The 16,530-nt window shown below is 36.6% G+C and overlaps 1 protein-coding gene across 1 annotated transcript; it reads left to right on the top strand.

The window, feature by feature from the left end:
• The first annotated feature begins 2,768 nt into the window (after positions 1 to 2,768).
• LOC124159268 (RNA-splicing ligase RtcB homolog) lies at positions 2,769 to 14,927 on the top strand. The gene is made up of 10 exons (XM_046534966.1): positions 2,769 to 2,991; positions 3,536 to 3,731; positions 3,820 to 3,950; positions 4,039 to 4,165; positions 5,154 to 5,260; positions 6,204 to 6,363; positions 7,726 to 7,901; positions 10,434 to 10,568; positions 12,185 to 12,349; positions 14,146 to 14,927. Exons 1-10 carry the CDS (start codon positions 2,896 to 2,898, stop codon positions 14,371 to 14,373), a joined length of 1,521 nt encoding a protein of 506 aa, XP_046390922.1. The 5' UTR covers positions 2,769 to 2,895; the 3' UTR covers positions 14,374 to 14,927.
• The last annotated feature ends 1,603 nt before the right edge of the window (positions 14,928 to 16,530 follow it).

The following is a 16,530-nucleotide window of genomic DNA, read 5'->3' as shown; positions in this document are numbered from 1 at the left end:
CTCCGTTTTGCGCACCGGTTCCACGTGGATCAAAGTTATTTACATTCCAGTGAGCGACTCCTTCAATTAGCGGTTATCTCTGAACGTATGAATGAGATGGAACACTAATGACGTCACCAACTCATGAAAAGTAGGCGGAATACTTCGTGTTTTTTTAATTGATAACTAATGAGAAAATCACGTTATGAGGAATGTGACATTTTTGTCATAACTGAGGTTTCCCTTCCGTCTTTCCGTTCCGTCTCCTCTTCGAGTCGAATTGTCTCGGAAACCCAAAAAAATCGAGATTGAAAAATGTCTAAATTTCATTGACCAAAAATATCAATTTTTGGGTTTTCGGACACAAGAAACCCGAAAAAAAACACTTAAATTTACGAAAATTCAACCGTTGACCAAGTAAGGTCACCGTCAAGGTCATAAGGGTGGCAAAAAGAATAGCATACCAACAAAGGTGTCGATCCATGGATTTTATAGGGCACCCAAGTCATTGGTATTGTCCAAATACCCGTATTATTCACTAATTGACCTCCAAGGTTAATACGGAGGTCAAAGGCCGTAGAGGTAAACGTCCGGCCATCGTGACACCCAGGTTTCGAACCATATGTTTTCAAGGGTGCCAAAGTCGATTTTTCAGTTAATAGATCCGTATTGTTGATTTGTTGACCACCGAGGTATCAATGGGGGTCAAAGGTCATAGAGTTAAATGTCTGGCCATCATGACAACCAACGTGTCAAACCATAGGTTTTGAAGGGTCCCAAAGTCGGTTACGCAGTTCATTCATCCGTACAACAATTTATTTTGACCTCCGAAAGTCATAATGGGGGTCAAAGGTCATAGAGATTTTAGTCGACCGCTTTGACTTTCTGACCGCTTTTGATTCAGATATTTTAAACTTCATTCGCTACTTCGATTACCAAAATTTTATCTCCCTCATTAACTTCAATAGCATTTTAAAAAAGGTGATTGTTTATTTTTAAACTCTAGCTAAATTTGAGGATTCTTTTTCAAAACTCTCTTCTACAATTCTAGGCCATTAAGCCTGATATAGAAAGTAGGAATTCATGGTGTGGTATAATTTAAAAATTCTATCTACAGCTGACGAAAGAGGTAACTAGCGCGTTTTACAGTAACCAAGTATTTTCTTATACATGCGACTTCCGCAGTTTCACAAAATTCGTTCAGCATTTGAAGACGCACAGTGTAATGTAGAAATAGAAATATATTTTAATGACAATATTTTCCACGTCTGCGGGCAACAAAACAGCAGCTGTTTGAACGGCCTTATGTATCATGTGCGCTGCAAAACCGATTTGATAACTTGTGATGTACAGACCTTAGATCTGAAGGAATGACTATAAAAGATAGAATGGAAATACATCCTTCTGCTAATGCTAGTTTCTTTTCTTCGTTTTCATAAATTGTTTTTACTTAAAATTTCTCTATTTTGGAGGAAGATAGAGCAGTATTTAAATATCTTTTATGGTCTTGCGTCTCCAAGTGCTTCGAAATATCATACTGCCGTGAAAAATAGAAATTTATCCGTTACATTTCACACATTCTTAACAAATTTCACAGAGTAATCGCGTCTGGATTTTTTTAATAAAATGAGATTCACTTCTTAGATGATCTTTGAATCCACATCCTCTTTTCTTACGTATTGTGACAAGAATATAAAAAATTAAATTATGTCGTAAATTGTTTAAAAAAATTTAATTGAAAACTCTGTAAGTACATACGTACAAAATTACATAAAAATATTTAATAAGTTATTCAATATATTAAATATAATTGATTGTTATAAAGCACATTTATTTTTAAAATTATTTTAATCCAATCCTCTCTTTCTTTCTAATTATAAATATGTTAATAGGTATTATTTATTCCCAGAATTTTCCGTAGCGTACGTAAATCGTAGGTGTCACTTTCAAAGCCGGCGCTAGGCCTTTTTCCACCATCGCAAAATATATATAACACGAGAGCTGTCTGCTAAGTAAAAAATTATGCATTTATGAAATAACTAAATTACTTACCTGAATAATATGAATGCTGATTTGTTGACATCCCTTTTTAGTAGCGCTAGCGCGCAGCTCAATTTGCATCGCATAATTGACCGTTTAAAAATTACTATATGCGAAGGCGTTGCCGCGTTACTTCGTGGACGACCGGCTTTACACCATGACCCTTTTCCTCTCTAAAATTCCCCCCGTTTACAACTTTTGTACAAGATTTCATGTTTTTATAACGATGTTCCGAATGATGCTAGATCGCTAACGAGATAAGAAAAAAATCTGCGGAAGTTTACAAAGGGCTTTGTCTTCATTTTACTGCCACAATATTTTTTCGCCGCTGCCAATGCCGAAAAATGCCACTGTTCATTAATTGTAAGTTCACCAATCCAACCATGGCTGAGAGAATACTTCTCGTACATAACGCAATAAATATTAGTACTTTTAATTGAAAAATCGCGAAGAAAATGGTCAAAATACCGCAGTGATACAGTGAATCCCCATTCGTAGCCATGCGCTACGACGATGAGCGTCCCAACCGTGACGTCACGCCGCTTTAAAAGTGGGAGGGGAAGGAAGGGAGCGGAGGGGAGATGTTGGCCACACCATAGAGTTATTAAAGGACTTAGGAAGGATATTGAACTATATACTCTAAGGGCCACACGGCGAGACATGGGTAGGGGTGGGGAATGGCGGGTCTAGTTCTTATATGGTCTAAGTCGATACTCGATACGCTCGATACCTTTGCTCGATAGCCCCCCAATCGATTCTATCAAGCAACTGTCGGACGTCAACTTCAGTCCGTATTTTGATTAAGGTGTTCGCCGACTATCCGGCAACCTTAATTTTACCTTTTTTGCGGTGATACTTTACAACTGAACGGAAAAAATGGTTGTTCGCCAGTATAATGAAGAACTTAAATATCTGGAGAAAATTAATTCTCACTGTTGGAGGATTAAGAAGGGGTTCCAGCCTAATATGAATGTTAGTACTCAACGTGATGCAATCCTAAATTTAATGTTGAAGATGCTATTAATACTTAATACCCTTGTTCTTAATTATTTTCCCTTGATTAAACGATAAGTGTGCTATATCTACTTGAATCTCATGTGTACGAACATGATCATCTCTCGTACCGTGGAATGATCGAGCCTTTCGTCTTGTTCTGACACCTTGTAGAGTAATATTATTTTAGACCGTAGCTAATATCCCTGCCTAAAAGGGGGTTGGGAGATTGACTTTAACACTTTTAAATGAATTGTCATTAATTTGCTCCGTATGTTTTTGTTTTATTTTACCTAATGCGTCATGGTAGATATCCTATGTTTCATTTTTTAGTCGTTCTCGGTAATCAAATTTCAATGTGAATCTCGTCGGCATACTATATTATAATTAGCTACTTCGTTATTCCTAATTTGGTTTCAAGTCAACGCAAGCTACTTTTTCGTATAAAGTAACCTCTCTTCAGCAGGAATTACAACTTTCTACGGGGTAAATTTGAGTAATCAACTTTTGATATTTTTAATAGGTCGAGGGAGTATTTTATGTGAATGACCATTTGGAGAAGTTGATGTTCGACGAGTTGAGAAATGCTTGCCGTCCGGGGATGGTCGGTGGCTTTCTGCCTGGAATGAAGCAAATTGCCAATGTAGCAGCTTTACCAGGAATTGTGGGGAGATCTGTCGGTCTTCCAGACGTCCACTCAGGCTACGGGTTTGCCATTGGTATGAAGAAGAATTGCATATATTTTAATGTTCAAATCATTTTACTGTGAAAATATCGTATTTTGACTGGCTTGTATCTTGTTAACAGGTAACATGGCAGCTTTTGACATGAACGATCCCACTTCAGTTGTGTCGCCTGGTGGAGTAGGCTTTGATATTAACTGTGGTGTGAGACTTCTGCGCACTAATCTCTTTGAGAAAGATGTGTTGCCAGTAAAGGTATATTTTTAGGCAGTATTAATGCACATATTTCTGTTACAGCAAATCTTTGTTCGGTTATTGAGTGCTCCTCTCCCTTTTGTTTTAGGAACAATTGGCTCAAAGTCTTTTTGATCATATACCTGTTGGAGTGGGCTCCAAAGGTATAATTCCCATGAATGCCCGTGATTTGGAAGAAGCTCTTGAAATGGGAATGGACTGGTCTCTAAGAGAAGGTAAATAATGTTGAAATCAATCAGGTCACAGGATTTCTCTTTAATGTTACACTGAGTTTAGTCCTTCTGGTCTGCTATTAAGCAGAAGAGTCAGATCTTGTGAAAATAAATACCTACTATGCTGAATACTTCATGGAAGACCTGGAAAACCATTATTTGAGTAACTATATGCCTGAAAAGCCCCAAATCTGCCTTCCTGTCATTGAGGTCCATCATTTTTTTAAACATTTCCATTTTATCGCAAGTGATGCACAATTATGAGCATACACTGGCCACAGCTAAGGACTCATGGCCAAGAAATTTAGTTTGTCAGACTTTATGCCTATTTGCACAATAGGTTAGCAATATGAGTTGATGTGACTGGTAGAGCTAGGTTAAAAGTTTATTGAACTGGCGTGAAAATACATTTTTGGCCAGGGTGAGTATATTTGGATGAACTGCTGAGAGACTAGTGTTGATGAATGTGACTATTACAAGTCTTTGCACACTACAAGTCTTTGGCATTTGCTGTGAGTGAAAAGTCGCCCAGGATTAGTTGATTGGTAAAGAAAAATATTTAAAATTGCTTCTGGTTTTCAAATATTTCATATCTTCACATACGTATGTGGCAAATACGATTGATGTTTAGTCCTCTGAGACAACTTCCTGTCACAATAAACTGTAGAAAATCCGAGGAAGATCTTCATTCAGGTTGCGTTCTTGCATATTTTTCCTAATTACATGAGTGACAGCCCATTATATCCATTTGTCCTTATGACTGCAATCTGCTGAATTTGCATTTATATTTGTGACCATAATATTGTTAAAACTTGTCGCAACAAAGGTCCGTAAAAAACATAGAATATGTTGAAATTAAATAAAGTATGGTGTCTTTTCACAGTAATGGCTTAAAAATACTTGTCTTGAATTTTTCTTTGTGTCATTGAAGACAGTGTTCTGTGTTACTCTGTTACAATGAAATATTAATTGTTTTAATTACTATCTTCAGGCTACATTTGGGCAGAGGACAAAGAACACTGTGAAGAGTATGGAAGGATGTTGAATGCAGATCCCTCCAAAGTCAGCATGAGAGCAAAGAAGAGGGGACTTCCTCAGGTGCGTTCTTTGCTTGGTACCTTCAGTTTGTGCTTGTTCCCTGAAACACTGTAGACATTTCATTTTCAAGGTTTATGGTTGCTTTAATAGTGCATTTTCAATGTTGAGATAATGAATGAAGACTAATGTCAAAGCTTCTTTGGTAAGCTACATAACCCATTAGCTGCCTGTATATTTTGAGTGAGTTGTGCGAAGACTGCCAAGACTTTACTCAGGATCTGAGCATCCTTCGTTTTCAATAATTTTATATTTTTTAAGAGTAACATGGATATTCCCATTTCCTTCTTTCAACTTTGTGCACTAGACAGATATTCTTTAAATATATTTCAGCAACAGTTGAGTGTCTCAAATATCTCCGTAAATTACATGCATTGAATATGGTCTTTCAATTCCCAGATGTAGGAGTGGATCTTAATGAAAGATATGCAGTACGTCCGTTATTAATGTCTATTTTTGATACCCCAGCAAAAATTGTTTTTTTGCGTGATGCGACGTAAGCCCTCTTGCATTATCGAAGACTATTTCAATTGGAATTATTCATATCATTTTTTTTTTAACTTCTGGGCACCATTTGTTAATGTATGACTAAATTTTGTCTTTTGCCAATAGCTCCCCTAATTCCTCGTTCATCCTAGGGATGTGATCCAGTATTTAACTACTATTTTTGCCTGGTCCAAAAATGGCAAACTCCTCTATCACCAAAAGTTACTTACTTTTTTAGAACTTTTTTCTCATCCAGTTCCTATGAGTTTAAAGCATACATATAACTGAGATAGGTTCTACCTGAAATCATTACCTATTGGCATGATTCAAAGTAGTTACATTGAAATTGATGAACCCCATAAACAATAGATCCTCATCCAGCTTTATATTGAAGAGATATATAGGTCTGTTCTATTTGCTGAACAAATTTCTTATCCAGTATTTTGATATTTTATTTCAGCTGGGGACATTGGGTGCAGGAAATCACTATGCAGAGATACAGGTGGTGGATGAAATTTATGACAAGTGGGCTGCAGGCAAGATGGGAATTGAGAGCAAAGGCCAAATTTGCGTGATGATTCACTCTGGCAGCAGAGGATTTGGGCATCAAGTTGCAACAGGTGAGGTTTTTAGCTCTCGTTTTAAACTTCCCGCTCACATCAACTATATCCATGTCACTATTCACTTTGAACTATGTACTGTAGAACCAAGCACCTGATTTCCAATAAAAGTACAGTATAAGTCTGTTGTAATGAGTGCTGAAAGTCCCTATAAAATCACTCATTAAAATGCGAGCTCGCTATAGCTCCAATGTCAATCAAAAACCAATTGTTGTTAGTTGCCTCTATATCCCTTAGTCCCCCAAAGTAGTGTGCTCTGACCCCTCCAGTGTTCCCTTTATATTGATAGTATCACCTATCTATTAGTTGTACTGAATTATCGCGTGACTGAGGAATTCTTCTGTATACTGATGACCGCAAGGTTTCCTGAGTTGACAGTTTTACCGAGAGTTCTATCCTTTGGGATGCCCATATTTCTATTTGACATTTTGATTTGAGTTTCACCTTGAAGCTGAAGATAAATCCACTAACATTAAAACCCTGACCTTTCTATTGTGCGTGTATCCTTTAAAATCATTCTATGGTTTCTCTGGCCATCCAGTCCTATAGTACATCACGTAGTAGTAGAGTGCATTTTGACTCAAAACTAACATTCACCCCTCTCATTCTACACATCTCATCCAAATCTGTGGCTTTTGTTAGACACCTATATAGATTTACTGAAATGCAAAGCCCTCTTGTCTCTGAAATCACTTTTTTCCAGCCATGGTCCCCTTTAACAGATTTCTTTTCACTCATATGGGCCTCTGATGAATCTCAAACCTTTCAATAGTCCTCTTCCTCGACACTGTAAAATATCTTTACCCCACCCTTCATAATCTCCCCATTGTTGATCTGCTCTCTCATCTTGAAATAATTATTCCCAACCCTTTCCACTTAGTGGCCTCAGATAAAAATCTAAACTATAAAATAATAAATTATATGATATGATTGTAATAATAAAAATCAAAAATGATTAGCTGTTTCAGGTCTAACAGAATTCTTTTGAGTGTGTGTTGGAAACTAGTGTTGAAGACAATCTAGCAGAAGCAGTATCAAAGAAAATTACAGATACCCCTCACTAGTAACAACCACTCAACCCTAATTGAGCAAGGGGAAACGTAGAAATACCTTATAGCCTTTTAACACTACATTCTTCAGCACTGATGTTAATGATTGAATTAAGCATTGAAAAATTAGTTACAAGGGAGAGCCTAACCCATACCAATGAAAAACATAATTGATTAAATTTGTGCTCCAGGAAAGCGAAAGAAGATATTTAAATGTGATTTTTTTGTTCATCATGGTATTAAATAGTGATTATCTTCAATGCACGTAGCTTCTCTCGTTATTTGGCTGTAATGATTGACTCTTTTTCTTTAGATGCACTGGTTCAGATGGAAAAGGCTATGAAGAGAGACAACATTGAGACAAATGACAGACAGCTAGCTTGTGCTCGGATTAATTCTGTCGAAGGTCAAGACTATTTGAAATCCATGGCTGCTGCTGCTAACTTTGCTTGGGTTAACAGAAGCTCTATGACATTCCTTAGTAGACAAGTAAGTACCAAAAGTTTCACATTAATGCATGTATTGCATGAATATTGTTTGTTAATTTTCCTTGGAGTTTATGAAGTTCTATGAAAACCTTGCTCCACGTACTTACTTAGCTCACAATAAAAATGGAGTCATTTGTGCAATTTCATTATAAGGTTAATATTAATCAGTTCAGTTGATGAACTCACCAAAATTTTCATTAAAACCTGGACAAGTTGTCGATTGATTATGAAGTAGTCCGTAGCACACATCTAAAATTTCGTCATAATTTTAAAAAAATTAGTTACCAGGTTGTCAATTTCCATTAAAATTTTAGAAACCCCAAAATTTGCACATATAATAGTCATTCATGTTATTAAATCATGAGGCCTTTAGGAATCTGTACATTGAGGCAGTCTTGTCCAGTGCACTGGAGGAAAATTTTAATATCAGTTTATTTAGTGAATGATGTCATTATAGTTATGCATTTTGTCGTTAAAATTTGTCACTTTACTCAATGGGACTTAAATTATGCCTCTATTTATTCATCATAAAGTGCACCATAATGACTCCCAAAATGTAGATGACAAGGTTTAGTTTTAATTCAATTTATTTTCAAGAGTTAAGGATCAAATGGTTTAGTTTTATCTTACTATTGGTTTATGAGCATGCATTAGATATTTCCAATGTCTGGAATATTGTATGATGATTCCAGCATCAGTAAATTGATAGTCCCTATTTTGTCTGCTAAATGACTTATAGATGATCCCTATTTTTTTTTCATTTGTGGTAGGATGGTAGCTGCTGATGCAAATTCCAATATGTCTAGTTGTAAAAATTAACAGGGTTCCCACTCAACCGTGAAAACCTTAAAACTGTGAAAAAGCCGTGAATTTCGTCTACCGTGAAAAAACCTGGAAAAAGCCGTGTATTTCGCCATGAAACCTTAAAAATATCTCAATATTGATAATAATGCTACGATTGACTTATCAAATTCGATATGTTAATCATGTTCCATGGTCAGGCACATGCAGACTCTTAGTCTACGCATTTCTCTACACACAAATATTCGAAGTGTAGTAATTGGTCCGTAATATATGACGACACATTGACCGATATTTTTCATTTTAATGGCGGAAGTCTGTTATTTTGTCTAAGCGTTTCAATTTCAGTGATAGCTTGGGATTGACTTGTATTGGAAAAAGGACGAATGAAATAACTTGCATTTCTAATGGACCCAGAATGAACCATTTACGAAAATTATCTGATTTGTAACTCGAAGTTCGGTTCCCACACAAAATTAGGGCACATGCCATATGCTTCGAAATATGAGTTTGCCATTGGAATTTTACTTAAGGAAACATTTCTACGGCAAATAGGCTTTCAATTTATGGCAATAGCTCTCAATAGACTACCTCACCTGGTTTGAATCTATGTGAATAATATAGTAAAAGTGAAACTAACGTTTTTCAGCTGGTATTTATTTTGTCTTTATATATTTAAAACCAAGTGCATTATACAATGGAACCCCGATCTATTGTTCCCGCATTCATCGTTCGCCGTTCCTGGTCCCAAATAAAGTTCCATAAAGGCAATGTAATTTTTTCCCACATCCATCGTTCTCCGAAGTATCGTTTTCCCTCATTAATCGTATGAAGATCGCGGTCCCGTCGTATAATTTTCTCGCATCCATCGTTTGATGAAAATGAGACTAAGTGTTTACAACGTGTTGTTTGTGGCTAATAACGACAGACACCCCCAGGAGATTGAATTACTCTAGGGAGAAGCTGAGTGCCATAGGATAGTTACATTAGCGCATTTCCCAAGATCCGCTATCCCCCTCCACTCAGAACTCGCCTCCCCCCCTCTGAAGCTTTCCTCTTCTCCGAAATAAAAGGTCTCAGCTCGCGCAGGGATCGTATTACGAAGACCTAAGCTTCGAAGAGCTTAGAAGTTACACCCTCATTTGCTGTACATATTTGGGATCTTTGTATCATCAGGCATCATTAGTGTGAATGTTTATTTTTTCATGAAAAAAAGTGTTTTTTTCATATGTACATTGCGTATTCAGTCAGATGCAGCGTCCAAGATTTTGTGATTTTGGTTATCTTTTTTATCAAACTTAACACCCTGATAATGAAAGCTGAATTTAAATCACTGCATTATGGCGTCTTCTTTCAGTTAGTCAATTTGCTTGTAAAAAAGTGTACTCATTGTAAAAGGAAGTATGTATGTGCTATTTAAATGATCAGCAATGCATAAGATTCAGTTAAAAATGTCATTAGATGTACTGGTGATGAGGTATGGCCTGTTGTAAGGCTGTATATAGTAATTAGTGGGTGGTGAAGGGGTTCAAAATTTATCTCTTCTTCATTTAAATCCACCTCCCATCAAAGATTTTTCTGAATACTCCGTTGATGTTATTTTTCTTCATAACCATCGTTCCATTTACCAGTTTGGAAAACTATGCAAAGCTCATTTTAGCTTTAAATATGCCTTTTTAATAGCCGTTTTCACTTTGTGTCTAATCTTTATCTTTTTTCTGGTCATCCACAGGCATTTGCAAAGCAGTTCCACTTAACACCTGATGACTTGGACATGCATGTCATTTATGATGTTTCACATAACATAGCTAAAATAGAGGAGCACATTGTTGACGGCAAACAGAAAACCTTATTAGTTCACAGGAAGGTGAGAATTTATCATTGATGTAGAAACATATTGTGATTTTTTAGCGGGTCTAGAATTTTTTAAGATGCTCTATTATTGATTGTGAATATTGCATTTTTTTTTTGGTCTTGAAATTTTGAAAAAAATCATTACGGTTATGATTATCATTTTCCTTTTTATATTTGTAATAATGTGATTTGTGCTCAGTGTCATATATCATTGCAAAAACATTGAATTGTTTTCAACCCATCCTAATAATCTTTAAAAATAACTTTTACACTTGTCAATTTATAGCAGTGGCTACTTTCACGTAAGTTTTCATTAAATTTCTATGTCATCTTTGTTGTTTTCTCTTTCGTGTATGCATATTACATACAGCAGACTCCTGATTATCCGGCTGCGGTATATTCGTGTTGTGGATTATCCATGCATGATTTTCACTCTTGCTCAATATTTTCCGCTACATTTATAAAAAATAAAATCAGACACAAAATCACGGGAATTACTGTATCAATGCACACCGGTCTTATTATTTCCGTGAGAATCCCCGTCGCAAAATGGAAGCCATCGCACGTTAGCTGAATTCACAGGAACACCATGTTCCTGTTTTCCAAGCCTTGCAGTGCACAAGCACGAATTCACATCCCTCAGCAGTTGCAACCCGGGCAACTTGTGTGAGACGTGACTACGTGGCGTTGTTCCTGACAGTGTAGTTTCCGACGTCGAGCAGTGGTTTGGAAGCTTTCGTGCAAACCACTTTTCTGTATCTGTGATCAAACATCCATGGAAGTGTGGTTTTCGAAACCAGGCTTTAAATAGAGCATTAATAATACGAGTACCAGGGGCACAGCTAGGAATTAAGGCTAGGGGGGGTTTCAGGCGCAACTAATACTGGGTTGCTTGGGGTTATGCATACCCACCAGGGTTAGCGGGAGGTGCGGAGGGCTTCCGCTGGAAAAAATTAAGATAAATGGTTCAAAATGTTGATTTTTACGGCCTTCTGAGGGATATTTTATTAATCCTCACACTATTCTTGAAGCAATATTAATCCAATTAAGTGAAATAGATTTAACTTAAAATTTTCTGTTTGCTCTGGGGGGGGGGGGGTTTATCCCCTAAAACCCCCCCCCTCGCTGTGCCACTGACGAGTACAACCATGTTATTGCATCTAAAAAGATTGCAAACTGGTGAAGAAAGCTCTCAATGAGTCTGGGAAGCACTCTAAAATAACAGAATAACTGCATAAATAATAATGTATTGTTTGTTTTGTGTAAATTATGAAAATTACAAAGCATATAAGTGAAAGTTTGGGTTATCAGTGTTTTCCGATTATTTGTGTCGTTCAGCTTAATAAAACCACTTGTCTGTTTCCACACACTTTTATTTAAACCAACCATGGTTTAGGCAACTCGTGCCATTATCAAGGTACAAGGCACGAGTTGCCGAAACCATGGTCTGTTTAAATAAAAGTGTGTGGAAAAAGACAAGTGGTTTTACGAAGCTGAATATCAAAGATTTCCACCGTATCACGCCGGACACTGTATCTTTTATTCGTGTCTTCTCTCCCCAACATTAGCCCGGATAATCGGGAGTGTGCTGTACTTGCTATTTGTTAATCCCTGCTTAAATCTGATCAGGGTTCAACTCGAGCCTTCCCTGCTCACCATCCACTGATTCCCGTGGATTACCAGTTGACTGGCCAACCTGTGTTAATTGGCGGAACTATGGGAACATGCAGTTATGTCCTCACTGGAACCGAGAAGGGAATGCAGGAAACGTTTGGCTCAACCTGTCATGGGGCTGTAAGTAAAAATTACTGATTCATAGTCTTATCTCATCCTTATCATAATCTAATAATTTAAGCCTTTCTGAGGGATAGAGTTGTCATAACTGTTCAATGTCCCTTTTCAGGGATGTATTTCTAACCTAAAAATCTGAAAATAATTACTTCTAAATGATGGTCATCATGTAGACGTTATCAATTTTTAAGATTTTTTTAATTTTAAGAGTGATAGTCATGTTTTAGAAGTTATTCTTTAAAAAAATACATTAATGGTAAAATAAACACATAAGTAGGTTATCAGTGGCAGTAATTCAATCGCCATCAACATTTTGCTCTCATTAGAGCTCTATGGGTGTTCCCTTTCCATCATTGACAATCTTTACTTTTTTGCCAAGAGAGGAACGCTGTTAACTGAATATTATAAATGATACCATGATTATTATGTAAATAATGTGTTGTGAACATGATAATTTTTGTGTTTCCCAAACCAATGTAATTTGATAGGTCTTTGATCATTGCTAACAAAATATCATGCGGTACAAAAATATATGATTTCCGGGCTACGTTACTATGGAAGGTTGGGAAGAGGTTATGAACGTTACATTTGTGAGGAATGTGTGGAAAATTAGGCATCAGATATGCTCCGTAGTCGAATTTGCTATTGATTGCTTGCCTTACCCTAAATGAGGATGTCGTTTGTGAGCAGAAAACGTGGTGAGAATCAATGAATTATTGTTTGAGAAGAAAATGCATGGTACATGCATGTATGATGTGAGCATCAAATCCTGGAAAGATATTCATTTTCATTGAACTCATAGGCTTAGTTCTTAGTTAGTGCAAGCATGAACAGAAAAGTCTTCCGGAGACTGAAGAGGAAAAACTGAAGAAGGAAGTCATACATCAAAGTGGTTAGCCAGAATATTTTGTATAATAATTGATGGAACTTAGTGATTAATTCATAAGTAATGGTAAGGATAAAAACTTATCGGTATTCCAAATTTCTAGGTAAGCCCTAAAAAATATTTATTTGTATTTTTATGTTTTGTTGGACTAGTTTTATAGTAGTTTGTTCATATTTTAAAGGTTTTACCGGTTTTACTTATGTTTATACATATTTCATTGATATCTAGGTTAGCAGGGGTCAGAGCCTATCACTGTATTCAGTTCTTTGGCCCTTTCACTCTTGATATCATCGGTATTACTTATTTTTCTAAGGTGACTTTTGGTGATTCAATTTTATACAGAAATAATTTAAGACCTCCATTGAGGTGATTTTATGCCTGAATCTAGATAGTTGTTACAATCAAATATAGGCATTAAAAGAGTTGGGAGTATTTTCTATCGAGCTCCCTGAAGTGTCAATTAAATTAGGAGTTGAAATTGTGACCACCAGGCTAACTACTGGCTGGGTGGCTATATTATTATTACTTTTCAGGGTCTTTACAATTTAAATACATACACACTTCTAAGGGAATTTGGCACAGGCAACTTGGACCTCACCATACCCACAGGCTAAGTGGCTATTGACTCACCTTTTTAATGGCCTATACACATTCATGGATATGTCTGTATTCTATTAAATATCAGCAACGATTATATGGAATTAAAACTGCGAATAATTTCATGCTACTAATTCAATTCTTTTCAATTTTTTCTTAAGAAGCACCTAAATACGTTCACTGCTGAAGGATGAAATTGTGCCGAAATATTTCACATCTCGGGCTATACATTTTACAGAGCTTTCTCTCAAGTTTAGTTGCCATTTTTCAGGATTCCCAGTTATATTTGTTATGACCATGTCATTTCCTATTTCAGGGTCGTGCATTATCCCGGGCTAAGTCTAGAAGGAATTTGGATTACCAGGAAGTGCTGAATAGGCTAGAACAAATGGGCATTTCAATTAGAGTGGCATCTCCCAAGTTGGTGATGGAAGAAGCTCCTGAATCCTATAAGAATGTGACTGATGTCGTGGACACCTGCCATGCTGCTGGAATAAGCAAGAAGTGCATAAAACTTAGGCCAATTGCTGTTATCAAGGGTTAAAAAATGCATGCAGTTATGGTGGAATGTTCTTCCATGTTCTGGAGTGAAGTAAACCCCAGTGCTCTATATTTATTGAGTCAAGCCATAACATGTACTTACCTGTGCTACTCACAGAAGTGAAATTGCAAATGGCTGGCTATTGATTACCTATGAAAGTCGGCGAATGATTTCTTCCATTTTCCGGGAATTCTAACATTTTTGGAAGAACTTTTTGTTGAGTGCTGAGTCAGTGATTTTCAAGGTGAGACCATACTAAGGACTGTTAAATATTGTGTGATAAAAAATGAAATCTTTTTATTCATATCCAAAAGGTCCTTTATATATTGTTCAGCATAACCATTGCATTATTATTTCTTCAGAGATTCTCTATCTTAATTTAATCAGATTACTCATTGTGATTAAGTTAATGATGGTATGTATTATGGTTAAGGTCTGATTTAAGATTCTCTAACCTTTGCCATTCAAGAGTTGTAATACATATTATTTTCATTCGTAAAGGATGTGAGTGGAAGTAACATTTGTGCAAACGAAATAAAAGCCTCTCTGTTCTCAAATTTTTGTATATGTAATCCTATTGCCGTGTTTTCCTATTTCTTGGAATCATCCATTGACTTTTGACAGTGACATGCGTAGGTGGATATATAAGTGCACAGGGTCACTTCATAAATCCACCTACGCATGATACTTCATATGGTAAATATGTATCAGGAATTATTTCATGGAGGTTGTCATAGGAAAAAATGAAAAGAGTGTGCTTTAATCCATCAATATTAATTCAGGCATGTAAGTGCAGACTCACCGAATGAGAAAGTAATGAGTGTTGGGGATTATTCCGTAATCCAAGTCAATCTCTAAATATTCAACATAGCCTCTCAGGAATATAATTTGGTGAATAAGGTGTAGAAAGCCTTGAACAGTATGAGATTAAGGAGGGATGCCTATCTTTTAATTTTATTGTAGGAAGAATGACATTCATCTGATTAAATGGCATGATAACTTCAACTGCGGTATTGGAGTACACTATTCACTGCCGGTAGGGATACATCTTTTGGTATAGCCCACTCTCAAGGACAAAGGTTGCAATGCATTCTTTCTTATACTTTTATAATGGTTTATTGTTTTGTCAGCATTTCTTTATTTTCTCTTTTACACTACTTTCACTTTATATACTTGTTTTCACAGCCAGTCGTCGTTTCTAATTATTGATAGTAAATCATCCATCTAGCTAGGTGATCTCATTGATGTCATTTCAGAGATCTCCTCTCTAATATTTTTCTATTGGAGCTGTGGTAATTGGAATTGGTCAGAATGGATATCTTGGTACCATCCGCCATGATTTTATACTTGGAGGAAATCAGTGCCGTAACTAAAGGAGTGATCAGGGGATAGATCTCCTCTAAACTAACTCTGTCATCATAGTCAGGCCCATCAGATCTATCAAGTGATCTCGGATTTTACCACTTCATTCTTTCTCGTATGAGGAGAAACTGATGAGTACTCTTTTATATTTTTCCTTTGAGTGTTTACATAACATTATATAAGTGTAGCATGGAAAAAATGTGGAATTTGTCAGCAATATAAACAGTGAGTGATGTATTGACAACTTTTTACTGGAGGCAATATGGCCCATTAGGGAGGAGAGAGTGGCCAAACAAGTGAGAAAATAATTCCTATCTGGGGCGCAGCCAGGAATTAAGGCTGGGGGGGGTTTAGGTGCAACTATTACCGGTGTGTGTGGTGGTATGGAATACCCACCAGAATAAGTGGTACATGCGAGATAAATGAATTGCGGAATTTTAAAATAAACGGTTCAAAATGGTGAGTTTTACGGCTTTCTGAGGGATATTTTATTAATCCTTACACTATTTTACTAGTAATATCAATCCTATTAAGTAAAACGGATTAAATTTAAATATTTCTCTGAGCTCTGGGAGGGGTTTAACCCCCAAAACCCCCCCCTCGCTGCACCACTGTTTCCTATAGCCTCTTCCGAGCCATAGCGAGCTGTCCATTGAGAACTCCCTCCTTCAAATTATTGTCATTACGGCACTGGGAGTTGTTAGATCTTACCATTCTAAAAATAATTCTGTTTACGTGAAGTCCAAATAGGGAGGCAGTGAAGTAAGTAGAAGCTGAAAGACATTCCAATTTCTTTTA

This window comes from Ischnura elegans, chromosome 5 (assembly GCF_921293095.1).
Source record: "Ischnura elegans chromosome 5, ioIscEleg1.1, whole genome shotgun sequence".
Lineage (NCBI taxonomy): Eukaryota > Metazoa > Arthropoda > Insecta > Odonata > Coenagrionidae > Ischnura > Ischnura elegans.
The sequence above is the reverse complement of the archived record's forward strand: the minus strand, read 5'-3'. Positions and strand labels throughout refer to the sequence as shown.

Coding starts and splice junctions, on each gene's coding strand:
- LOC124159268 (XM_046534966.1), top strand. CDS start 2,896: ATGGTTGTTCGCCAGTATAATGAAGAACTTAAATATCTGGAGAAAATT. Junction 4,166..5,153: donor GGACTGGTCTCTAAGAGAAG/GTAAATAATGTT, acceptor TACTATCTTCAG/GCTACATTTGGGCAGAGGAC. Junction 10,569..12,184: donor CCTTATTAGTTCACAGGAAG/GTGAGAATTTAT, acceptor AAATCTGATCAG/GGTTCAACTCGAGCCTTCCC.